The following is a 27,901-nucleotide window of genomic DNA, read 5'->3' as shown; positions in this document are numbered from 1 at the left end:
ACCTGGCCGTCCGATCAAGCGAGTGCGCGTCCAGGACGCCTCCTCATCGTCATCTTCACAGGACGAGAGGCTCGCACGCTCGCATTTGGAAGCAGTTTGTAGACGCTCGACGGTCTTCTTCAAAAGTATCCGATGTCAACGCACGAGATGATGTTGATCGGACTCCTGATTCAGGTCTTCTCCCACGGTAAGCACCTTGAGATACATTTCAAATTGTCACATTTCTGGGAAATGTTTACTTTCCATACAGTGTGCGCTGTTATTTGGACGGAATCAGAAAAACACAACACGTGCATGTGATTGCAACTATAAATTCATTAATGAATGATTGTGTTAATTACAAATGAGAGACAACAACCCTGCTCACTCATTCATTAAATCCCGTCATGAAGTTGTGTTTGTAAAAGTGACATCTATCTATCTATCTATCTATCTATCTATCTATCTATCTATCTATCTATCTATCTATCTATCTATCTATCTATCTATCTATCTATCTATCTATCTTACATACAGTACAGTATACAGTGCATCTATATATCGTGTATATATATTATGCATACAGTATATATACACTATATATACTGTGTATATATAGTGTATATATACTGTGTATATCATATAGTATATATATATATATATATATATATATATAGTATATATAGTATATATAGTATATATATATATATATATATATATATATATATATACTATATGATATACACAGTATATATACACTATATATACATATATATATATATATATATATATATAGTATATATAGTATATATAGTATATATAGTATATATATATATATATATATATATATATATATATATATATATATATACTATACACAGTATATATACACTATATATACACAGTATATATAGTGTATATATACTGTATGCATAATATATATACACGATATATAGATGCACTGTATACTGTACGTAAGATATATATATATATATATATATATATATATATATATATATATATATATATATATACTGTTTATATCATATTGTGTATATACACTGTGTACATCATATAGTGTATTATATATATATATATATATATATATAGTATTGCATATATTTTGGGGATCCGGTGCAAAGTGTTAAAACTAATAATTTGAATGCATTTTATGAAATTTGTCTCCTGTGGACTTAATGCGAATATTGCAATATTGTACACCGTGAGTGCTTTTTATGACAAGAGAGTAATTAAGAACTGCTGCTATCTGCATTTTTGTAAATGCATCATATGAAATGCGGTTGGTAAAAAATGCTTTTAAAGGAACAGTGTGTGGGGGAGGGAGGTGAAAAGGGGTGTGTGGGTTTGTGTGGGTTTGGGGGGGGGGGTGTACAGGGAAAAGGGAAGCATTTGTCAAGAGTAAAAAAAAAGGACTGTCTCACACATGCTAACACAATTGGTCAAGAAAAATGAAGCCTATTTAATCACATCCAGCCTAATAGCTATTTATCTGTATTCCACCTAATATATGCACTTGCGCGGCCGTCCAGGTTGGAGTGGAACCTTTCGGCTGACAAAATGCTCCCATGAAGGCCATTTGCAATTCATTTCCCAAGCAGCAGAGTTTACATGCGGATGACATCATGGGTCCACTTCTTTCTTCTTTCTTTGGACCTGTTCCAAAATGGAACGACGATGGGGGGGTGGAGGGGATGGTGGCCATCCAGCACATATTGATTGGATGCTCCCACATCATGGAGACATCTCACTTATCTGGTGTTTCCACTTTTAAGAAGGGGGAGGGGGGTGGCTTTTTCTTCCCATTAGCACACGTGTAAATCAACGACATGGATACAGAACGTGTGCATTAGATGGTGATTGCCGAGAGGATTTCATATGATGTCAGAAATTGCAAGATTCGCCACTTAATAGTAGTAAAATAAGAGAGCGCTTTATGACACGTCATCAATCGGGGCACTTGGCTTGATTAAATTGGGCAAATACTTTAGGATGAAATGGGGGGCAGGATGGGTGCAATTTTAGGTGCGATATGAAGTACATTTGGGTGATTTTTTATTTGGAAAATGTGGCTTCAAATGATCAAGTCGGTAAAGTTGTTGTGGCTGAAAAGCAGCCCCGCAGTGGCGCATAAATGCCTGTTGATTTCATACAAGAAGAAAAATTGCTTTATGGGTCTTCTTCATAGCTCACGGCGATCAGACTCATTATTTTGATGAGGTTTTGTGTGTGTGTGTATATGTTGTCCTCAGGCTCCGCATTCACACACCATTTTCTGAAAACATCTAAAATCTCATAATGTGACTTTATTGACCAGATGATCGGGTCCGATTTGACGGACAGGAGGGACAATTGAATTGCTTTGTGGATAATGTCGTGTCAGGCCGCTAATAAGATTATTCCGAAAGCTCGCTCCTGCTTTAAGGTATACGCAGCTTTGTTTTTTTCTTTTCTAGAACTTTCATCCTAGAGGTCATCGAGGTAACTTTGAATTTGACAATTTTCCACCATTCCGAGTGTCATTTGCAGAAACATATGGTGGACATAGCTTTTTTTTGGTCTCAAATTGTAATATTGTCAAGAAATTTGCCAACATTCTAAAGCAACACAGCGTTATGTGCAATGCATGTATTTATTTATTTTCATTCATTTATTCATTTATATTTATTTATTTATTTAGATTTATTTATAATATTTAAATGTATTTATTTATGTCTATTTATTTATTGAAAATATAAAATATATTTATTTATTTATTTGTTTGTCTGTCTATTTATTTGTGTATGTATATGTATCTGACTATTTATTTAAAATATATTTAAAAATAAAATATATAATTAGATGTATTTATTTAACTGTCTGTCTATTTATTTATCTGTCTATGTATTTATTTAAAATATATTTAAAAATAGATTTAGTTATTTACGTAAAATATATATATATATATTTAATCTAAAATGTATTTATTTATTTATTTATTTATTTATTTATTTATTGATTTATGTCTTTATTTATCTGTCTATTTAACTGTGTATTTATTTATTTACAAAATGTTTAAAAATGTAACATATTTAAATGTATTTATTTATTCATGTCTATTTATTTAGCTGTGTATTTGTGTCTAATTATTTAAAATATATTTAAAAATATAAAATATAATTAGATTTATTTATTTATCCGTTTATTTATTTATCTGTCTATGTATTTATTTAAAATATATTTAAAAATATAACATTTATTTATGTAAAATATATTTAATCTAAAATGTATTAAATTGTTTATTTATTTATTTATTTATTTATTTATTTATCTGTCTATTTTTTATTGATTTTTGTCTTTATTTGTTTGACTATTTATTTAACTGTTTATTTATTTATAATATATTTAAAACAACATATTTAAATGCATTTATTTATTCATCTGTGTATTTATTTTAGCTGTGTATTTATGTGTGTATTTATTTAAAATATATTTAAAAATATAAAATATAATTACATGTATTTATTTATCTGTCTGTCTATGTATTTATTTAAAATATATTTAAAAATATAACATTTATTTATTTGTGTAAACTATATTTAATCTAAAAGTATGAATCTAAGTATTTAATCTAAAGTATTAAATTGTATTTATTTATTTAGTTATTTTATTTATCTGTCTATTTTTTATTGATTTATGTCTTTATTTATTTGTCTATTTATTTAACTGTGTATTTGTTTATTTACAATACATTTTAAAAATATAACATTTAAATGTATTCATCAGTCTATTTATTTAGCTGTGTATTTATTTCTTTACAGTATATTTTAAATATATAAAATATATTCAAATTTATATAATATATTCAAAATATATTTAAAAATATAAAGTACATTTAAATCAATGTATGAATTATATAAAATATGAAATGTGTTTAAATAAATATATTTCAATACATATTTATCTATTTGTTTATTTGTTTGTAAATATGAGTCCAAGGTGGAAATGCCACATCATTCTTGTGTTCAAAGGCTCTTTCAAGTCGCATTTAGAGTCGGTCGATCCCTTCCAGCCAAAATGCAAATTGTCAGTGACAAGACTTTCATGCCTCCTTTCAAAAAAATAAAAGGAAAAGAAATCATCTGATTTGAAGTATTCTTTCACAGGTATTAAGAGAAAACAGTAGAAGAGATGAAGCGGTGAAATCACATTTCATGCAATGTTATTTTTAGAGCGGAATACATTTGGCCGCGCGCAACTCTGTCACCTTAACAAAGGCAGCGAGGCGCTTTTAGAGGGAGCCTTTCCCAAAATGTCTGTCACCGCTGACGAGCCACAGAGCCGCGGGCGACAGCTCGCCAAAGTTGTCATTAAAGTGCCTGTTCAAGATCGAAGGAGGAGGAAAAGGAGGAGGAGGAGGAGGAGGAGGAGGAGGATGGCACCTGTCTGTACGCAGCAGATGCAGCCTTTGCTTTTCTGCCCTCCGGAAACACCGTTCCGCTTTCCCCCCGTTGCGGCAAGCCTCGATTCTACGCAGCGGGGAAAACACACATTTTAGGCACTCAAAATTGGATACTGTTTGCACAAGTTGTTTTCTTTTCCAATCGTCACGGTAAAGTTATTTTGGAAATATATTGGAAAAATATCAATTGGGAGCGAGTGACCTTTGACCCCTGCACTGCAAAACCCCGTTGGGTTAGTCATGTGACTGTTTTAGTCGCCCCCCCCCCCGAGCATCAAGTTCCATACGGCGCTCAAGTCGTTTTTTTTTTATTGGCGAGTGTTTAACACGCCACGTTCCCGTTGTCTTGGTTCCAAAGCGCAGAGCCTGCAACTGGGTTGTGTTTTGGCCGACTGCACACAAAGATTGAACTGGCAACACGCCCACTGGACATCAGCGAGACGAGATGAAAAATAAAAGGATGGATCATCATTTCAAGCATGCGATGTCGTTAAAAAAATAAAAAATCATTTGGATTATCGTACTTGTATCGAGAAAAAAAAGTCAATTGCCAAAAACGCAGCTTTGTGGATGACGGGGTTGTTTAATTGAAACTTCACCGATAAAGCGAGGAAAATGTAATTATTTTACTTCACTGGCCACAAAGTTAGCTTGGACATCTTTAAAAGAATATCCTGAGCAATTATTCTACGCGGTATTTGAAGAATGGATGGATTACAGTAAAATTAATTGACCATGCACTATGTGGGAGTGAGTTGAGGAGCTTCATGGGTATTGCCTTGGCGCCATCTTGAGGCGAGAGTGTGTTGTAGCAAAAAAACTGCTCTCAAAATCATCATTTTTTATATTTTTCAGATTATCCCACTGGAGTGGATGGCACTGTTCTTGAAGGAGCACACGAATGATAAGTTTTTTTTGTGTGTGTGTTTTTTTTGAGGGGGGGGTCTCTGATTGGCCAATTCAAGGCGCAGATGTGCTCCCTTTGAGTGCACATTGAAAAGGAATGGGAAGACCCGTTTTAATTGCCGTGATTGAGGTCGGCTGTGAGCACTCCTACAGCGCCGCAGCCCTCCCTCTGGCACATCAACTGGCCTGCGCTCATCTCAGGATGGAATAACATCTGGTCTAACGCCGTCACACAGAGATAAAACATGAGGATTAAATAAATAACTAGTTATATAGCTAGAGCTAGCTAGGTAGAGCTAGCAAGGTAGCTAGATAGCTAGATAGACAAAAAAATACATCAACAAGAAAAAATACACAAACAAATAAAGAAACAAATAAATAGCTAGATAGAGCTAGCTAGCTAGAGCTAGCTTGAGCTATCTAGGTAGAGCTAACTAGATAGAGCTAGCTAGGTAGAGCTAGATAGATAGACAATTAAAGAAATACATACATACATACATACATACATACATACATACATAAATACATACATACATACATACATACATACATACATACAATAATACATACATACATACATACATACATACATAAATAAGAAAAAATACATGAACAAATAAAATAGCTAAATAGATAGAGCTAGATAAGTAGAGCTAGCTAGATTGAGCTAGCTAGATAGGGCTAGCTAGGTAGAGCTGGCTAGATAGCTCGATAGACAATTAAAAAATTAACAAATAAATAAATACATAAACAAGGAAAAATATGCTAATGAATAAACATAATAATAACTAGCTCGATAGATAGTGCAAGCTCGATAGAACTAGTTAGCTCTACCTAGCTAAGTAGAGCTAGCTAGACAAGAAAAAAATACATACATACATACATACATACATACATACATACATACATACATACATACATACATACATACATACATACATACATACATACATAAAACCATAAATTAGTTAAAATAAATTACATTACATTAAATGAAATGAAAGTTACTTGAGGCATAGCAGGTATCAATTTAGCATTCGGTTGAGTTTGCCATTTCATTTACATCGATGACATTTGCCGAGATTCGGGTGATGATGACATTTTGACCTTGGAATTGATTCCAGTAAATCACATTGACCAGGCAACTATGTGGGAGTGGATTGAGGAGCTTCATTGGGATTGTTTTGCCGCCATCTTGAGGCATTGATGTGCAACTCAACTTTTTGGCTGGGGAGATAAATGACTTTTATAGTTGAGGATAGTTTAAGCCACAAATTGTTGATTTTTTTTTTTTGCCATGGACCATATTTTCGAATCCCCATTTATGAAAGATTCATTCACTCACAGGTTGACGTGAGCCGTTTGACTCTCTTGTGATACAAAGGAAAGCGTTTTTCTCACCCAAAGTGCTTTGCATTTTGATTGCGAGTGGCGCACGTCGGTGCAATTTTGCCAAACAGAATGTCTCCATCACTGCCAAGAAAGCATATGGCACATCACAGTTTGGCGCCGTGAAGGAAGCCTGACAGAAAAACGGCAGAGTGCTGGATGCCACACCGGACGGAGGCAGCCCCGCTGTAGGCCAGAGGAGTGATGATGTAGCGCTGCTTTCCGGGGTTAGAGTTCATCAAGACAAGACAACAGGGTCTGTTGTAGTCCTTTTTGTGAGGCAATTGTTGATTCCGAGAGTGGTCCTTCGCTGCCGCTCTCGAAGTTCCTCGGTTGCGCTCCGCTCTGCCTCGTCGTGTGTCTGTCGGCGGAGCTGTCTCTGTGGGCGACGTGCATGAAAACTGATTAGAGCCAGCGCAACTGTGCTCTACCTCTCAAAGGCCCACTGGCTCAGAGATAGCAATTTTCTTTGCTTGTACAAATTGAGGACTAAATAGCAAATCATTTATCCATCGGAGATAAGGACTTCACTCCCCAAAAATTTGGAAGGGCCTCTCGACACCATTGTTGTGCCACCATTTAACTCATTCACTGCCATTCACAATTGAAAATATGACCAAAACCCAGATATTTTTTTTTTTTTTTTTTTTGCGGGAGGGGGCGGGGGTGCCGAGAAAGCGTTGGCCAGACCTCTGGCATTGTTTTTCCTTCCCACAATCATTTGTCTTTTGTCCATGTTAACGCTTTGTGACAGATTCAGCCGTTGTTAAAGAGCTATATAAATCAATGTGCATGTATTATACTGTATTTTGGACAGCCGCCCCCCATTTCAAGCTCAGATAACTCCAGATTCATGTACCTTAGGAATTAACTCTTTTTTTCCCATTTTCCCCCCATTTTGTCCCACTTTAGCTCTTTGTACCAGCTTTGGCGGTTGTTAAATAATAATAATAATAATTATTATTACTTATTATTATTACCATCATTATTATTATCATTATTATCTTCTTCTTCTTTTCCTTTCGGCTTTTCCCTTCAAGGGGTCGCCACAGCGAATCAGTGTCCTCCTTCAGAGGTTTGATTCGCATGTTCGTTTTGGCCAAGCTTTTACGTCGGATCATTATTATCATTATAATTATCATTATCATTATTATCATTATTATTATTAGGACGCTTTAATCATTTCCTCTTTCATCTAGAACTGCTTCATGTCACAAAGAGGGTACAGAAAGTGCTGAAGAATGAATGCCTCTCTGTGTCTTTGTGTTGTCATATAATGTTATTATTATAATTATTATTATCTTATTATTGTTATTATTATTATTATTATTATTATTTTACTTTGTTACTTCCGAGTTGAGTGAACGCTGGCTCGTGTGGCTGCCGCTGCTCACCCGCAGAAAAAATATCCAATGACTGTAAAGTGTCCTTGATAGTTTTGAAAGGTGCTCATAAATGAAATGTATTATTATTATTATTATTATTATTATTATTATTATTATTATTATTATTATTATTATTATTATTATTTTAGCACATGTCTGGCAGTAAATGAGTTAATAAAGTTTACTTTTTTAAATCTGACATATATCCAATTCTTGCTCTCTATTTGCTGTTTCATGATCAAACCAAAATAATAGATATTTTGCCATAAAATGGCTAACATAATTTTGCATAATGGGTTGGAGGGGAAATCATTTTGGAGCCTGACAATGTTTTATTTCAGCAATAATACTCTTATTATTGCATGTGACTCCAGAAAAAAACGTCCGTCTGCGAAAACAAAATACACACCCCATACATCTTCGGTAATTATTTGAAGGCATGCGTGGAGTACGGTAAATCCTAGCCAGCACTTTTAGCTGGTTATGATTTTAGCACTTCCCTTACTTCCATCTGAGATGCATTAATCATTAAAATTTTATACACACATAGATGCCAATGGAAGGGATTCAATGTGTCTGACGTTTCGCTTCTTATCCAAAGTCAGCGAACCAAAGTCTTAATGGTATTTTCGGCCCTATATACAATGATACCTCGGTTTTCGACCATAATCCGCTTCAGAAACCTGTTCGAAAACCGATTTGTTCAAACCGAAACCGCACTTTCCATTAAAATCAATGTAAAAAATCTTAATCCGTTCAAAGTCTAGAAAACAACATTTTAACTATTTCATCGCATAAACCGGATAAAAACTTAATAATAGAGCAGGTCATGTGTAAAATTCTATAAAATCAAACTTTTATTTTCACCAATTTTCTTTTTGCCACGTGGCGTGTTGGCACCTATCCCAGCTGTCTTTGGGCAAACACAGGGCACACTAACTTTTCAAACTATCCTCTGCTTGCTTTAAAACCATACTATTCAGGAGATCTTAACCAAATAGTCGCAAAAATAAAACAACAACAATATTAATGCGTCGGTCACAATGAGGAAGACGTGACATAAGGAAGTGACGTATAAGGAAGCGGAGGGTAGTCGAGTGATGCATTCAGATGCACTCAGTTTGGTTGAGAACCAAATTTCGGTTGTATACCGGGGCATAAAAAATATGACTTTTTTGGTTGAAAACCGAATGGATGAGAACCGAGACGTTCGAAAACCGAGGTTTGACTGTATATCCATACTGTCCAGATGTGGCGGTGCCGGACTTTGCTATGATAGTTTCCTGCTCTCAGGTTGAGGGGAGCAGAGGACTACTCCCTGCGGCTCCACTGATTACTTCCTGACTGTCCTGACTGACAACTGGCCTGATTGCCCTATTTGCCCTGGTATCACCTCATCAGCATAACTAATCCTATGTTGCCTAAGCACTCCGTTGTACGAACGATCCAAATGTAACCTCACACCACCATATCGGTTTAGTGAAGGATTTAGCTGTTTTATGAAAATCGCTTCTTTTACTCCCCTTTCAAACCACCTATGTTCTTTCGCTAAGATTTTAACCTCATTGTTATGCTGATTAGGTGATACAAGGGCAAATAGGGCAATCAGGTCCGTCGTCAGTCAGGACAATAGAAGCAATAAGTGTAACTGCAGGGAGTAGTCCTTTGCTCCCCCCAACCTGAGAGCAGGGACCTATCATAGCAAAGTCCGGCACCGCCACATCTGGACAGTAGGGACATATATATAGGGCCGAAACTACCAGTAAGACTTTAGTTCGCTGAAGAAGCATCTTGTCCGACACCTTCAAAGGAGTACAGAAGAAACCTTTTCATCGATGGACCACTCCTGTACAACAGAGCTTACACAGACCAACAAGTATATTTGTTATTTTTGATGGTCACTTGGAGGAAAAGGCCTTGACCAAAATATCAACCATTTGGACGCTCATGCAAATTAACATGAAGATGAGAATAAAGGGGCGGCGCTGCTGGATTTATGGTGTCACATTGGTTGAGGGTGTGGGGATGAGGCAGGGAGGAGGGGAGGGGGCAACGGTGGGCCACCTCGGTGAGGTCAGTGGCTGAAAGACAAAAGTGGACATAGTGGCTGACGGATGGTAATCACATGATTGGACCCCTTATGTCCCCCCCCCCCTTCCCCCTCCTGCCAGATGAGATTGCTTGTCCCTGGCAGATGGGTCAATTTCAGTATCTATAGCTTTGACCTAATTGTCTCCAAAATCAATTTGGCCACAATGTCCTTTCTCTCAGGTGTTGTGTTCGAAGGCAGTCAGGCAATCGGCGGCATTAAGAACCTCATTACATACACCCCGGCCCACGCTGGGCCCTTTGTTCCGTCAAGGCTGGCGGCTCAAAACATCAGGAGAAAGCAAGTCGACTAAAAAAAGGGGAGACTTCCGAGCAAGGCCGATGATTGCAAGAGTTTTGTTTTATTTTGCAGGAAGGCCAATCACCTCGTAATATGTTTTCATTCAGGCTTGCGAGTACTCAGGAAAATTCCATTCAACCAGCAGAAAAGCAACATTGTTTCCTCAGTGTTACCCGTTTTAACCCATTCACTGCCAGACAATGTCAAAAATGCGTCCGCTCCAGTGCCAGGGTTGTTGTCATTTTCACTCAAATTCCAAGACCCACAGAATATTGAGTATTAGGACTGCATAAACATTCAATGCAGTGTAAGAAACTCTCTCGTTTAATCAGAAAAAAATGAGTTAATTCCTAAGTTAGATGGATCTGGAGTTATCTGAGATCGAAATGGGGGCTGCTGTCCAAAATACAAGGCAATATATACATATTCATTTATATAGCGCTTTAACAACAGCTAGCTGAAACAAAGCGCTTAACATGGACAACTACCATATACAGGAAATAAAGCAGTCACAAAGATAGTAGAGAGCACCAGTGAGTAAAACTAAGATCAAGTGTGAATCATTCTACGTCAAAAGAGTACAAATGAGGCGAGTTTTAAAGATGGGCAGTGATAAACATTCAATTCAGCGTAAGAAACCTTACGAAAAAAAACTAAAACCTAAAAGAGTTCATTCCTAAGTTAGATGGATCTGGAGTTATCTGAGCTTGAAATGGGGGCAGCTGTACAAAATCCAATGCAATAACAACAGCTGAAGCTGTAACAAAGCGCTGACATGGAAAAAAAGGGAAATGCTTCCCCCTTGTGGAAAAGAAGAACATTGTTAGAGGTTATGGCCCAACGCTATATCAGCACCCAAGCATGAATAAAAAAGAACAAATTCGGGAATGGTGCTGTACATCATATTTTCAATTCTGGAATAAATTCGTGAATGAGTTAATTGTGATTGCCCCACATGTTTTTTTTAAATGCTTTCGCCAAACAAATGATGGATTCTTGTTAGTTTTCTTTCTTTTCACTTCACATGAAACCCTTCATACCGATGACGACGTGTTGAACAACTACGTCTACTCATTATAATATCCATTAACAGAAGGCAACTTTCAGTTTGCGTGTTTTCAGCGTGCCCTTTCGTACCTGGTGTCATTCAGTACAAACGCTCAATCTAACAAGATCCAATTATCCGATTCTAATCCTCACCCACTGATTGACGAAGTCACTTTTGGAATTAACAATAAATTGCTTTTGTCGTTTTTTTACAGCGACGCGGGACTGTGTCGCATCATCACGAGAGCCGTTTGTAATTATTCTGAAAAGTCACTTCGGAATGACAATGGGGCGAGAAAAAGATGATTTTTTTTTTTTTTAAATAAAACCATAAGTTCAGGTTCAGCGTGTATGAGGACGCCCACGGCAATCGCTGCAGCCTTCCCGGCTTAAAGGACAACCGACGCCTCCGGAGAAGTTGTGTCCATCATTTGTAAAATCACTTCAAATGACTTCTACTGAGCGTATTTTAAAAAGATTCCACCTTATATAGCTATATTTTACGTTTTAAGACTCGCGCTGAATATTTAGGAAGTCTTGTTTTCGAGTTGGTGACGATTCCTGACGTGACGTCACTAAAGGAACGCCCCTGACTGAGAAACGACACACAATGCATTTTGGGTACTTTGTTTGGTCTGAAAACTTCTTGTTGATGGCGAAATTAGAAGCAAAACACAAAAATAACGCGATGGTGAATCGTTGTGTGTTGCACCAAGACTACTATTTGATACTAGTTGACACAAATTCCCAGCAGACAAATCAGCCCATTTCCAATGGAGCTTGGGCGCCATCTTGTGCATTTTCTAGGACGCTACATTGGAGTCCTGACGGCTCGAATTGATCCGGAAGGACTTCTTTAATCGATTGCAAACATTTATGCTTTCCTCTTCGGAACTATTTGAATCATATTCAGAACTGGATGAGTAAAGAGAAAGCATCTGAAGCCATTGTTTTGATTCCAGAGCAAGTCAAGACATCCTGGCGTGATGTCACGAACAAGGGGGCGGGAACTCTGAAACTTGGCATCTCCGAGGTCATTTTGAAGTACTTTTGGAACACTCATTTTTATTGGTGTTTTGACAAAAAATATCAGCCTGCGCGTTTTGGGTATTTTAGATGTTCTTAAAAGTTTTTCAGATGTCAGTTAGGAAACAAAAAAATGGTGTCGGTTGTCCTTTAAGCGTATGTTTAATTAAAAAAGACGTCACAGGACAATGAGCTGATTGGCGGCGAAAACGGCGAGAAAAAGAGCGGCATCAGCAAGGACTCCCACTAGTTCTTAATTATGGCTGATTAACCAACTGTATCCTTCTTAAGGAAACAACTGTGTCCAGGGGCAAGTCGGCAGACGCAATTAATTCATTCATTAATTCCCTCGCGGCTGTTAACACAAAGTGAAAATCCTTCACGCACTCCAAAAGTAACGCCGACGTGTTTGAATGCTTAATACCGGTCGGGGAATAAATGCATTTTAATCGTTGGCATAACATAAAGGGGGGTGGGGGGTCAGTCATATGGCGATTGGACAACTTTCAAGACCTTTCTGTCATTTGCCATCTGCTCAGGCTAATTTGTATTTTATTTTTTTCGCCCCTCTAGCGATGTCTTTTAATTTACTGTGTTGAATGACATCCAAAAGACTCCATTTTTTGGCAGGAAAATGATGGTAGCGTATTGTACTGGTGCCTCTTTGCCGCTTCCTGCGGGTCAATCGCTGTCCTTACATTAACATGCCATTAACTGTACACTAATGCCAGTACTTAGTTTTAATTTGCACGATAGTCCGTCAAGTGAGTCGTCTCATTTGCTCAATGCGCCCGCCGGACCTTTTACATGTATTCAAGAGCTCGCGTACGTGTATAGTCACTGCATTATTTTTATACATTACGGGTTGTGATTATAATTCGTTGATGTTATGGTTGCGTCATGCTAAGTGGTGGTGTAAATAAAAGCTGAGTGTAACTAGTCCACCCCATTAGCTTCTAGAAATGTGTTAATAAACATAAAAGTAATGCTCGTTGTGTTTTGAAAGTCACATTAACTAAAATTTTATATTTGGAAATGTCAAACATAAGGCCAGAGGGCTAGGTTTGGTCCATCACATCATTTTACGTGGTCCACGAAAGCACGATAGGAGCTGAAAGAACAGTCGGATCAACAGTTATTGTTGACTTTTTGATACGGTTTGAGTAAGCAAAATGTGGCCCGTGACAAAAATGTGTTTGAAAGTCCCCAAACCCTTTTTTTTTGGTAACTCATTCACTGCCATTGATGTAGAGCGCCATTCCTGAATTGGTTTGGGTTTTGGTTTTTCTTGCTTGGGGGCCGATAAAGAGCTGGTCAGACCTCTGGCAATATTGTTTCCTTTCCACAAGGGGGCAGCATTTCCCTTTTTTCCATGTTCGCATTTTGTTACAGCTTCAGCTGTTGTTAAAGCGCTATATAAACAAATATGTATGCATGTAATTTTCATTTCAAGGTCATATAACGCCAGACCCATATAATTTAGGACTTAACCCTTTTTTTCCATTTATTCCCCATTTTTTCCCACTTTAATGCTTTGTACCAGCTTTAGCTGTTGTTAAATAATAATAATAATAATAATAATAATAATAATAATAATAATAATAATAAATTCCATTTATAAGCGCCTTTCAAAAGGATACAAACCAATATGTATGTATTGCATTGTATTTGGACAGCTGCCCTCATTTCAAGCCCATATAACTCCCGACCCATATCATTTAGGAATTAACTTTTTTTTCTGATGAAAGAAGAGTGTTTAAGGTTTCTTACGCTGAATTCTTACTCTTTTGACGCAGCATGATTCTCACTTGATCTTACTTTTACTCATTGGTGCGCTCTAATATCTTTGTGACTGCTTTATTTCCTGTATATGTTAGTTGTCCATGTAAAGCCCTTTGTTACAGCTTCAGCCTGCTGTTGTTAAAGCGCTATATAAACCAATATGTATGTATTGCATTGTATTTTGGACAGCCGCCCCCATTTCGATCTCGGATAACACAAGATACGTATACTTTAGGAATTAACTCTTTTTTTCAGATGAAACAAGAGAGTATAAAGTTTCTTACGCTTCATTGAATGTTTATGTAGTCCTAAAACTCAATATGCTGTGGCTCCTGGAATGTGAGTGAAAATGACAAAAACCCTGGCACTGGAGTGGACACATTTTTGCACTAGTGGCAGTGAATGAGTTAAGTGTGATCAATAAGTATCTCTAGCATCTAATAAATATGACTTTACAACGAAAATCTCTCAATTTCTTAGACGCAGACGTCTGAAAAGCACCTCACACGGGTCGTATCCAACTTTTCCCTTTCGTCGCCTCCTCCCGCGGTGTGACTTCCATGCGGGAATTTTCTTTTGGTCACACTCCCCTCACCCCTCCTCCCCCCGTCCGTCTCCCAGCAGACTTCATCTTCCTTCGCCACACACTCTCCTCTCATCTCCAATTATTGGCCGGCAGCGTGGTCGCTCGGTCATCCATCGCACGCCTTTTGAATGGCTGAAAGATAAATTGGCCACAGCCAATCACTTGCCCGTGAACGTTAGCGCGTTGGCGCGCGGTCTCTCGTGAACGCTTGTGAACCTTCATCAAATTTTCCTGCGCAGAGCGTATTAATCACCCCAGTGAGAAATCAATAGAGTGGATTATGGGGAGGGGGGGGGGGCATATCACCATATTTCACCCCCCCCCCCCCGGTTCTTCTTCCGACGCCGCTTTTGCCTTGCGGACTTGAGAGATTTTGAGTTAATCAATGAGCACGATTTGGTTGTATGTGTTGATTTTATATCTATCAGATACACTCTGCGTTTTCATGGATTTAACAACGATGCGCAGCATGCGTCTTAATGATCTCGGAATCCAACCATTTGGATAAGATAAGCTTTTTTTTTTTTCGTTTAGTTTTTTTACTAGCCGACGATCGTTTCTTCCCCGCCGCGGCCTGCGGTGCCACGGCAGGTTTCCTGCAGCGGCAATAAACCGTAGCCTTCTCTGTTTATGATATATTTCATGCGTGAGTGAGACGTTGGACCACATGTGGCGTCTGAGATTACCAAATAGACGGCGGCGGTACGGGGATGGCAGCTGCGCTTTTGCCCAGCCGGTTGCTAGCAACTTAATCAAAGTGTGTGACCAATCTTAGCACAATGCTACGTTGGTGTGTTTTTGGGCGCGTAATCTATATGTTAATGTCCGGGGAGGTTTCTGCGCGCTTGTCGACAAACACGCAGCCACATATCGGTGTTAATGGAGCTTTGTTTGTCGTTTTGGTTTCATTCACTTTACACCTGCTATGCCTTTCATGCAGCTGTTTTTCCAATCTTGCGATCGAGGCCAATTATATTCAAGCCAGGTTGCTCAATTCAGATTCACATTCAAACTATATTTGTCGGAATGTTTTCATTTTGAACTACAAACGGTCCCCAACTTAAGAACGAGATATGTTCCGAACGGTCGTTCGTAAGGTGAATTTGTTCGTAAGTTGCTTCAGTGCTATACTTTGTATGGAATGTATGTTTAACGTTTATGTTAAACAAAAAACCCTGGCACTGAAATGGACACAGTTTTGCACATCGTCTGGTAGTGAATCAATGACCGTATTTTCCGGTGTATAAGGCACACCCCCCAATGAATAGTGTATTTTCAAACTTTTTTATATATATAATAATAATACATTATATATAATAATACATTATACAATACATAGAATACAATACATAATAATACATTTTATTTCAAGCGGCTTTCAAAGCTCTCAAGGACACTTTATAGTTACAGATAAGCATAGATACAATAATAAATAAAATACAAGAGATAAGGCTTCACAGAAAATGGAATTTTAAATAGGTGGGTTTCGAGATGGGACTTGAAGGTGGGAAGGGAATCGATGTTACAAATGTTGGGAGGAAGTGAGTTCCAGACTTTGGGGGCAGAGCCGCTGAAAGCTCTGTCCCCCATCGTGCTGAGACGGGCAGGGGGCACACAGAGGTAGAGGGAGGAAGAGGATGTGAGGGAACGAGAGGGAATAGAAATTTGAACAAGGTTAGATAGGTATGGGGGGCAAAGTTATGGATAGCTTTAAATGTATAAAGAAGAATTTTAAAGTTATATATAAGGTGCACCGTCAATTAATGAAAAAGGTTTTCCAAATATAATGTATGAACGTATAAAAGTTTTCCAAATACGGATGCTCCCCAACTTACAAACGAGATATGTTCTGAATGGTGGTTTGTAAGGTGAAATTGTTCATAAGTTGTTCATAATTTGTTTGTAAGTTGCTTCAGTGCTATATTTTGTATGGAATGTATGTTTAAGGCTTATATAACTATGTGTAATGTTTATATGAGTATGTATAAGGCTTGTATAAGTAACCTGTATTGGTTTGTACTGAAAAACAAACATTTAATCAAATATATGCTCCATAAAGATATGTACATGGACAACTGGAGAGAATACTACTACGATTTAATACTACTATGTGTTACTACAAAAATGGTAATATGTATTGTTGTTCGTGACTCGAATGTTCATAAGTAGGGTTGCTTCTGTATACGGAATAGATGTTATCTATTTGCTATCTATTAGCTGGCTGGCTAGCTGTCTAGCTAGCTATCGTTTAGCAATGTAGCTGGCTAGGTAGCTACCTATTAGCGACTGTATCCTGTGACTGTAAAGTGACCTTGAGATTTTTGAAAGGTGCTTATAAATGAAATGAATTATTATTATTATTCATGTATCTATTAGCTAGCTAGCTAGCTTTCTATCTTTTTGCGTTACTTCCGGGTTGAGTGAACACTGGCGCGTGTGGCTGCCGCTGCTCACCCACAGAAGAAAACTTATCCTCTGACTGTAAAGTGACCTCGCGAGTTTTGAAAGGCGGTTATAAATGAAATGTATTATTATTATTATTATTATTATTATTATATGCAATTACTTTATGTCATAAATAGCTCGCGTGTTAAATCAAAGCCAGGTTAAATGCGGCAGCAACTGAAAAATATTCATGTTGATGCTTTGTTCACAAATATGTAATCAGCATTCAGTGAGTCTATAAAATTGGAATAACTTTGTCTAGATTGTTTTTTTAGAGTTATCTTATTTATAGTTTTCAAAGTTGTGCCTTCATTTGATGATTAAATTATTTAATCCTTGGGGTGGCAGGGGGGACAAAGCGAAAGGCTTATTGCATTAGCAATTTACAGTTGATATGCCCTGCGGCACCCTGAGAGCGCTTTCAACTCGTTTTTTTTTTTTTTGAAATTGATAGAAACGCTTCTCTGTGTTGTACATTACTGCAAAATATAATTCCAGCAATTAATGCTTTCTTAAATTAATATAAATGACATGAAAACAACTTGCTGTATTCCGAATGATCATTGTAATTTTCCGAAAAGATCAGTGGTGATGGTATTGACTCCAGGGGGTACGCCACCTCTTTGTTCGGACAAAATGACCATCCACCTAAAGTCCAGAATTCTGACAATACAGACTCCCCAAAATAAAACGAACCTAATCAGAAAAGAAAAGTTCACTCCATTCCATCAAACCATCAACGACCACCACAAACGACTTTATTATATAGTACAGTTTATTTCTTTAATTATAATACCATAGCACATTTATTATACATCAAATAAGGTATATTTTGTGTAGTTTTAAGGCTTATTTAGTTGAAAATTATGTTTTATGGGGACCTGGGAACGGATATTCTCATTTTAATGATTTTCTATGGGAAATTAATGTTTGGAATACACACTTTTCGCCTTACACACACTTTCTGGGAAACCAATTAAGTTCGTAAGCCAAGGTATAACTGTATACCTAAATACCGAAATATAAACATTATACCTAAATTTGAATACATAACAGAATCAGGGACTATTAAAGGCATTCTGATTCTGATATGTATTCAAATTTAGGACAGACTGGAGAAGTCAAAACGACTTGGCAATGATGTATAATGAACCATTTAAAGACTTAGAAAATTAGAAAGTAGAAAATTATGTTTTATGGCAGGGGTGTCAAAGTCATTTTTTGCCGTGGGCCACATTGTAGTTATGGTTTCCTCTCGAGGGCCGTTATGAATTTGGGGAACCCATTAGAATGTTTAAATCCCTTCAAATATTACATATAGAGCACACAGCAAATTAATGAATAACTCGTTTTGAAATCTGAAGTCAAGAATAATGACTTTTATTGTGGTTGACATCCAAAAATATGAAATTTTGGCTCAGATTTTAGCAATCATCATGGAATTTAACAAGTTTGATTTGCTTTTGCGGGCCGAAAAAAAATGATGTGGCGTGCCGGATTTGGCCCGCGGGCCTTGACTTTGACACCTGTGTTTTATGGGGACCTAGGAACGCATTATTCTCATTTTAATGGTTACCAATGGGAAATACATTTTTGGGACACACACTTTACACCTTCCACACTTGGTCTGGGAACCAATTCAGCTCGTAAGCCAAGGTATCACTGTATTTCGGTGAAGAATGCGCTCCCTTTGCCATCGAGCTCCTGCGTTTGGCCGCTGTTGTTATATTAGCTGACTACTTTGTTGGAAGCCCTCCAAAAGCTTTGGCTAGGCCCCCCGCCCTCTACCGAATGTCAATCAATCCAATCAGCCCACCCGCTTGCAATGTTTTACGGCCATATTGTAAATGAAGAACACTGGTGAGCTTTCAATTTAATCTTCCTTGGGCTTATTATAATGAGTAGTTCTCTGATGTGTCCACAGAGCACAATTCATTTGATCTGTTGTCTTAATTACAAGCTATTTATCGTAACCGGCAAACAGCGGGACAATTAACCCGGCCGCTAAGCCACGCGTGACCGTTTCTCCATCAGGTAGCGCGCCGGTGCGGGCCTCCTTCGACTGCCTGCTGGCGGAACAGGGCTGCATCCAGGAGCAGTCGTGCAAGGTGCTCTACCACCTTTTGGAGTACTGCTCGGCCGAGGAAGCCATTTCGCCACTCGGTCCGGACGCCCGCAATGAGTGCCTGGAGGCTCAGAACTCCTTGCAGCGCCATCGCCCCCTTCAAGTGTGCAAATGCCAGCGCGGATCCAGAAGGGAGGAACACTGCCTGAGGGTCTACTGGACTGTCAGGTTTGGAGGTGGGATTTTACGCTTTGCCATCTGGGTGTTTAATGCTTACCTACACTCACTAACTATGACAGAACGCACCCTCGCATCAAAAATGGCGCCTTTTCGCACTCAAGTGAGCAAAAATTAACCGTACACTTTTAAATATACTTTAGTCGAGTCTTTCTTAAACGTTTAAAGCCAAAGCATAAACGTACACTGCGGGAAAAAATGTTTTAAAAAATCTTGCAGCAAACTAAATGAAATCAGGTTCGACCGACGTATATGCAAATAGTTCAAAATAATATTTTTCATGTAAAAACGGACAAATGTGAACTCATTCACTGCTATTCGCCAATTTTTTCAGGAATTGAAAAGCATGACGTGGAGCGCCATTCCAGAATTTATTCGGATTTTGGTTTTTCTTGCCAGGGGGATGCTGATAAAGCGCTGGTCAGACCTCTGGTAATGTTTTTGCCCTCCCACGAGGGGGCAGCATTTGCATTTTCTCCATGTTAGCGCTTTGTTACAGCTTCAGCTGTTGTTTAAGCGCTATAAAAATCAATATGGATGTATTGTATTTTGTACAGCCGCCCCCCAAGCTTAGATAACTCCAGACCCATATAACTTAGGAATTAACTGATGAAAAGAAAATAGTCTAATGTTTCTAACGCTGCATTGAATGTTTATGTAGTCCTAAAACTCAACATTCTGTGAGTCCTGCAATTTGAGTGACAAAAACCCTGGCACTGGAATGGACAGATTTTTGCATATCTGGTCGTGAACGAGTTTGCAAAAAAAAGAGGGGAGGTCATTGAGACTCAAACCTTGACACTTTACAGTCACGTATTTTTTTTGTACGGGTGAGCAGCGGCAGCAATTTGCGCCTGCGTTGACTCTACCCGGAAGTACATACATATACATAAATACACATACATTTGATGATATCCGAGTGAAGTTGACTCTACCCGGAAGTACATACATATACATACATATACTTGCATATACATAAATATACATACATTTGATGATATCCGAGGGAAGTTGCTGTGCTTTCTCGGCGATAATTTTACTAGTTCCTCATCAATTGTGTTTTGAGTTTTGAAAGGTGCTTAAAATGTAATGTATTATTATTATTATTAGTAGTAGTAGTAGTAGTAGTATAAACCATATCAAAAAGCCAAGAACTACTGTTGATCCAACTTTGCTTTCTGTTACATTATGCTTTCATGGGCCATGTAAAATGATGTGGTGGGCCAAATCTGGCCCACGTGCCTCAGGTTTGACATTAATGAAATTTTGATTAAGGTGACTTGCAAAACATGACGAAAAGTACTTTTATGATTGTAAATATATTTCTAGAAGCCCATGGTGGAGAACCGGTTACGCTTAGCATTTATAGCATTTTTGCAGTGAATGAGTTAATAATGCATGTATGGAATTAGGACTCAGAAAGGTCAACTTTAGTTTGTGTTTTTTTATGTACATTTGTGAGTGTATCGATGTAAAATAGATGACCATTCCACCCAACTTAAGATCTAAATATCTAAAAAAAAAACACAAAGCGAATTTCCATGGAACTTTATAGCGCTGGTGAAGTTTACTGTAGCAAGCCTTCTGTTAAACACATTAAATTCTTATTTCTGTTTTAAGCATACGAAGAGTATGAAGTTTCTCCATATGAAGAACTGGAGTTCAGCCTGGTGAGAAATATCGAGATGTCGCACATGGCCTCCATCATGGCAGGTACGGCCATTGAGAAAAATGACTGAACATGTTCATCAAGTTTTTTTCATTGTCGTCCTAAAACGTCTTCATTCCGCTAACAGCGTCCTCCGTGTCTGTGGACGGTCACAATCAGTGTCTCAAAGCAGCCCAGGATTGCGGCTTGTTTGAGAAATGCGGCTCCCTGCGCTCCGAGTACGTCGTGGCGTGCACCAAGAGAGCAGCGACCTCCGACAACAGTTGCAACCGTCAGAAATGCCACCGAGCCCTGCGACGCTTTTTGGAGCGTGTGCCGGAGGAGTATAGCTTTGCCCTGCTCTTCTGCCCTTGTTCTGATACCTTGTGTGGGGAGCGTCGCAGGAAAACTATCGTTCCATCTTGTTCCTACGAGGAGAACATTAAGGGGGAGGAACGGGCGGGGAAGCCCAACTGTCTCAGCCTGCAAAACTACTGCTCCAGGGATGAGCTGTGTAGGTGAGAAAGGTTGCGTGTTCATGTCACAGCTGATGACCGTGTAGTATTTTCTGATGTGAATTTTACCGTGAGGCATTTGGCAGAATCGATGCACAGAAAGAGGAAGAAGTGGCTCCTGGTTTTAGAACATGCTAACCTTTTGCATCATATCTGCTGCTGCGCACCTTGACTCACTTATACACAATCTCTCTCTCTCTCTCTCTGTCCCTCCCCATATATATATATATATATATATATATATATATATATATACACGTGTATATCCTTTTTTTATGAAACTCTTTTACCCAATAAATTAAATAAAAAATATATAATATAATTGCAGATCATCTTTTGTATCATATATATATATATAAAACAAGATCATAAATTTAATAATGCCTTTTATATATATTTTTAATATACATGTATATCCTTTTTTTATGAAACTTTTTTACCCAATAAATTAAATAACAAATTATATAATATAATTGCAGATCATCTTTTGTATCATATATATATATATAACAATATATATATATATATATATATATATATATCCTTTTTTATATATAAATAAATATATATATATATATATATATATATATATATATATATATATATATATATATATATACAAAAGATAATGTGAAATTATATATATAATTTTTTTTTACATTTATTATATATATATATTAGTATATATATATATATATATATATATATATATATATATATATATATATATATATATATGAATATTTTTTTTTTATGAAACTTTTTTTTTACCCAATACAGTACTAGCAAAATTGGCTCACGCCTCTCTCTCCTCAAAAGACACTTCAAAGCTCAAGCAGAATCTGTGCACTTCACCCCACCACCTTTCATATTCTACCAATTCTTTATTTACTTTTCTTTTATTGCATGTGCGCCAGATCCCGGTTTGCTGATTTCCAACACAACTGTCAACCGGCTCCCCTTTCCGCTTCTGGCTGCATGCGAGAAAGCAGAGCCATGTGCCTCAAGGCTTACGCTGGACTCATAGGTGAGTCATTGAAAGCGGAGGAAAATATTGAGAGATGGAATCATTTTTCGCGGGAAAAGGCAGAATATGGCGTGAAGGATTATTAGAAATCATCAGCGGGTGTCTTGCAGTGATATTTTACTTTCATCATCCTTTTTCTCGCCAGAAAGTGACTCGTTTCACAAATAATCAGTGCTTTTCACATTGGCCATCGACTTTATGCACGATTTTTCACACAAAAACTGCCACTTCCAAAAAAAGAATCTCCCATTTGTATTTCGATTGGCAACTCATCAAAATGTCTTACTTGGTATTGTTTCCCCATCCCGCTCCTACTGTATCTTTCAAAATATACATTTTTTTACCTCTGCCGATTCCTTCAACAGAGGCGCAGAACATTAATAATAGCTCGCCGTACGTAAAAGTGATGTTTGCCGTCTTTTGCAGGCACCATTATGACTCCCAACTACGTGAGTAACAGCAGTACAGAAGTGTCCCAATGGTGCACGTGTGACGGCAGCGGTAACGAATGGCAGGGCTGTCAGCGCATCTTGCACATGTTCAAAAACAACATTTGTCTGCGTAAGTGTGATTTTGGTGATCTTCTAGTTTGACGGTTTGGATTAAGATTTTTAATTCCTATATTATTTATATGCGTTTAGTGTACCTCAGTGATGTCGCTAAAAGATTCGCATTGGAGCTACCGACCGACGTTAGCTAACACGCGTTAGCCTGATGCTAACATCAAACAGCTCATAATTACTAGAATATCCATTTTTTTTGACAGTACAGGACATGAATCCTCTCAAACGAAAACATTTGATGTCAGTATCCTCACAAATACAACTACACATTTTTGTTCAATGCTAAAATAATATTGAGAATAGCGTTGATTAATTTTTTATGTGATTGTAGCTTAGCGAGCGGCATTTCCATGGCGGGTAGCATCATTGTAGTGAGATCTATGATAAGTCGTAGAGAAAAAAACATTTTACAATGAGCGATGAGAGCGGAAGGGATATATAAATTTGCGTTAGAGCCGGATTAAGGTTTGCTATGCTAGCTGGCAGTTAGCTACAGGAGCGGTAAGCAATTGTTGAATTTACGGTGTATTGAAAATGGTTTATCCAAACGGCATGTTTTTGGTGAATAAGAAAAAATGTTCAATACCTCCATCAAGTCATAAATTAAAAAAAACTTGTACTGTAAATAGCACAGCCGCCTTATGTTGATGCATTACAGCTACATACAGTATATCAATATGCTTTTTCTTTTATACTTGCACTATGTACAGTTTTTTTTTATGAAACATTCTTGCACAGTTACAGTATACACCTCAGTCTTCTGACATTTTTAATTATCCTTAGAAAATCTTGTTTTTATCTTTTTACACCCACCCCCTTTCAAATTGTTGCTGTGGACTGCAAATTTCCCCATTGTGGGCCGATTAAAGGCTTTCTGGTACTGATTCTGATATAACCATCACATTATACATAAATACCTAAATACAGTATACACATTATGCCTAAATTTGAATACATAACAGAATCAGGGACTATTAAAGGCTTTCTGATTGTGATGTGTATTCAAATTTAGGACAGACTGGAGAAGTCAAAACGACTTGGCAATGTATAATGAACCATGTAACGACCCACCCCCACTCGATGTTTCTGCCTCAGGTGCTGCTATCAGCTCCATGGGAGTTTCCGTGACACCCCCCGCTGAGACCAGCCCCGTTTCAGCTCCCGAGCCTTCCCAGAGAGTCCGCGAGGAGAAGGTTCACGCCGTCAACTCCCTCCCGGAATTTACCACCGTGAGTAAACCTGGCCTCACCCTCGTGAGAGTTGAACCCATGCCTCAATAGACAAAATAAAACACCACCCTAGCGCCCTCCCCTTCTGCCCTTTATGGTCACGGATTAACGTACGATGTTTGCAACGTTTTGGTTCAGTCCTCAACTTTTAATATTCATGTATGCACACCCCTTCACTCTATATTCTCTTTCTTTTCTCCTAATCCTCCCACAACACCCAAGCGCTGCAAAACCTGTCACCTGGGGGGCTGCATTCTATATTCATACACAATATATTTCATAATATAGTGATACCTCGGCTTACGAACACTTTAGCTAACGAACGTTTCACCTTATGAACGTTAAATTCGCAATTTGTGTAGTTTTAAGGCGTATTTAGGAGAAAATTATGTTTTATGGGGACCTGGGAACGGATTATTCTCATTTTAATGGATTCCTATGGGAAATTAATGTTTGGAATGCGCACTTTTCACCTTACACACACTTTCTGGGAACCAATTAAGTTCTTAAGCCAAGATATCACTGTAATCGCCTTTTTTATTTTGATTTGACCTATTGGGCGTCCGTTTAGGTGATCGGAAGCGGGCGATGGGGCGATGACAGTTTGATGCGGCCAGTAAAGCGTACTAAGAGCCATATGTGCTCACCATATGAAGGTATTCATGCGTCAATTCACATAATTAATCATTAGCGGTGAAAAGTGCACATCGTCACTTTTCGGGCTCAAGAAAACATCTTGACATAGGTGGACAGCTGGGTGAGTGACTCTCCACGGTGACAGCTGTTTCCTGCTCACATCACAGAGCAGCAAATGTGTTTACAGTGTACACACCGCAGGCTTCATCCGATACAGCTGCAAATAGAACCTTTTTTTTTTAAGTGGAGTGGCCGATAAGACTCGTGAAAAAGGGGATGACCTGAAGGTCCTTGTTGCATTTTGCACGGTTGATTTTTGACAGATTTCGATTTAGAATCGGATATATGGTCAGTCACTTATCTGGGCTTATACTTATACTTTTGGTACACTAAATGCTTCATTTATGTCACAATTTGCAAGGTGGTAGTGGACCCCAAAAAAAGGAGCACTGTGTATTTGACAAATTATATTTGTATAAAGTCGGCAGGAACAAAAACGTCCAAAGTAGCAAACAAAACCATGACCAGAGGAAACAAACCTGACTGGGTGAAATAAAACAATGACCCGACACTAAATGGTCATGCCGGGAGTCCTTTTATCTGCCACTGATTAAAACAGCCAACACCTGTGCAGCTGCAGGCGGGGCCCTACAGCTCCGCCCGTTGGTCAAACTGAAATGCGACAATTTATACTAAAGGTGTCAAACTCATGCTCATTGTAGTTACGGTTTCCTCTTGAAGGCCACTATAAATTTGGGTAAACCATGAGAAGGCTTCATCCCCTCCACAAGTCAAAAATAATTGGATTGGCCTTTACTAGTTTCGCAGTGGAGAAATTTACAGGAAAGGAAGAAGTAGAAAGGCCACTGTGGCGCACGATCTTGAAGTCAAAAGAACAAAAGCAAAATAACATGAGAACACAAAGACACAGTCATTCAATCTTAAGCATGTTTCTGGCCCCTCTTTGTTGCATGAAGCATTTCTAGATAAAAGAGGAGAGGATCAAAGCATCCTTTTCACCAGTGGATCAGGGACATCATGGTAAAATGTGCACGTCTGCTACAAGCTAAATGTTGAAAGCAAACGCTGTAGCATCCATTGACCAAAAGAGATTGTCTCACATCTCCTGTCCCACGTAAATCCGCTTCAATTCCAAGCGGCAACAGTTCGACATACGCATCACTGACGCTTCTTTCGTCTCATCGCGAGCTCCTCGCGCCACACATTCATCCAGCTGATGGATAATGACAGTTATTGTGGGTTACATGGGACAATTTCAAATTCTGGTTCGCATCATGAAGTTTGATTTGCTTTCACGGGCCGAATAAAATCATGTGGCAGGCCAGATATGACACCTGTGATTTATACTACAATGCAGCGTCAGGAGCAACTTAGGGGGTCTTCGGCAAGGTCGCAATGGCCTGGGATTGAAACCCCGCCATTGTATTGTTTATTGAATACAACAATGGAGTAAAACTAAAACAAATCAAACCAAAACAAACAAAAATAAAGCAAAGCTCTCCTAATCGAACTGATTTCCATTCACAGATCGAGACAAGTGACGAAATGGAACACAAGCAGGTCAAGAATGAGGAATTTAACATCATGCCGCCATATTCGGAGAAAGATGCCGAAACGGAGTCAAGGGCCACCGAGAGGCAACGAGGAGCAGCTAACTCGAATGCACCAATCTTTCCACTTTTGATTCTCTCTCTACTCATCCCGGATTGGGACTTTGGCAGCCACTAAATCGTCCCACCTTCTGCTCGTTTTTCTCTCATTGCCGCATTCGAACTCATGCCAACCCCCCTCCCCGCTCCTCCCCCCCTGCTGGGAGAAGTTGCCAGAAAGGGGAAAAAAGGAAAACTCCTCTCCTTCTTAAGAGTGAAAAGATATTCGGTCGCGCAGCAGTATCTATGTCTTAGCTCCGGAGCAGATAGCGCATGGCTGAGTGGAGAAGTGCCGTTTGGGCAAAACAGTCCACCCGGAGCTTGCTCTTCACTCTAAAATACCCCCCCCCCCCTTATCTCCACTCCCCACTTTTAACAAGAAGCACATAGCCAAAGGCCACCCAACCCCCCCTACGTGCTCTTCAAGACAAAAAAAAAAAACCAAGAATCGGCATGCTCTACTGCTTCCGAGACAGAGACGCTGTCTTGTGATTTTCTTTTCGTGACTCACCACGCATTGGTTACTCCGCTCGCCTCCCCTTCGGGCTCTTCCTCTCGCCCCGCATCGCACGAGGCTCTCATTAAGTTAAATCACTTTACCGGTTGGTCGGAACGACGGCGAAAGCCAAATGCGGTACTGAGTGAAAACAAATTGCTGGCCAGTCAACTGGTACAAAAAAAAAAAAACTTTTGATTTGTCAATAGTGTGTCGTTTTATTTTGGAGGGATCCACGCAGCATCATGTGACATAACGTTTTTTTTTTTTTTTTGTTAAACTTGCATTCCAGCTGACTTGACCTTGCGGACATGAAATTAACTCATTCACTGCCAGACGATGTGCAAAATGGTGTCCACTCCAGTGCCAGGGTTTTTTTTGTCATTTTCACACAAATTCCAAGACTCACACAAATATTGAGT

The 27,901-nt window shown here is 38.5% G+C and overlaps 2 protein-coding genes across 4 annotated transcripts in view; one reads left to right on the top strand and one right to left on the bottom strand.

Annotated features, from left to right (window-relative positions):
• The first annotated feature begins 48 nt into the window (after window positions 1–48).
• Window positions 49–27,685, top strand: gfra3 (GDNF family receptor alpha 3). Its single transcript, XM_089016631.1, has 8 exons — window positions 49–187; window positions 19,428–19,694; window positions 21,316–21,408; window positions 21,492–21,861; window positions 22,776–22,885; window positions 23,312–23,446; window positions 24,544–24,677; window positions 26,862–27,685. Exons 1-8 carry the CDS (start codon window positions 133–135, stop codon window positions 27,060–27,062), a joined length of 1,365 nt encoding a protein of 454 aa, XP_088872757.1. The 5' UTR covers window positions 49–132; the 3' UTR covers window positions 27,063–27,685.
• LOC148886564 (uncharacterized) overlaps window positions 57–27,901 on the bottom strand; it is a 74,625-nt gene continuing 46,780 nt past the window's right edge. The window contains exons 1-4 of one of the 3 annotated variants that reach the window (XR_016117812.1): window positions 14,864–15,055; window positions 6,746–7,112; window positions 4,419–4,505; window positions 57–195 (exon numbers count right to left, since the gene is read on the bottom strand). Coding sequence is in view for 1 of the 3 variants with exons in the window: in XM_089016633.1 (XP_088872759.1) it covers window positions 171–195; window positions 4,419–4,505; window positions 6,746–6,817; window positions 6,902–7,112 (395 nt within the window). In the remaining 2 variants the exon portion in view is untranslated. Of the gene's footprint in view, window positions 196–4,418; window positions 4,506–6,745; window positions 7,113–14,863; window positions 15,056–27,901 lie in introns of those variants that run through there. The other 2 variants (XM_089016633.1, XR_016117811.1) reach the window with 2 other exon arrangements.

The sequence above is a fragment of the Hippocampus bargibanti genome, linkage group LG16 (genome assembly GCF_051943395.1).
Source record: "Hippocampus bargibanti isolate YZ-2025 linkage group LG16, ASM5194339v1, whole genome shotgun sequence".
NCBI lineage: Eukaryota > Metazoa > Chordata > Actinopteri > Syngnathiformes > Syngnathidae > Hippocampus > Hippocampus bargibanti.
This window is presented reverse-complemented; position numbering and strand designations above follow the sequence as displayed.

What these genes read in the sequence shown, in the direction of transcription:
- gfra3 (XM_089016631.1), top strand. Translation starts at nt 133, where the DNA reads ATGTCAACGCACGAGATGATGTTGATCGGACTCCTGATTCAGGTCTTC. An exon ending in CTGGACTGTCAGGTTTGGAG is followed by an intron (nt 19,695 to 21,315) that starts GTGGGATTTTAC and finishes TTCTGTTTTAAG; the next exon opens with CATACGAAGAGTATGAAGTT. An exon ending in TCCAGGGATGAGCTGTGTAG is followed by an intron (nt 21,862 to 22,775) that starts GTGAGAAAGGTT and finishes CATGTGCGCCAG; the next exon opens with ATCCCGGTTTGCTGATTTCC.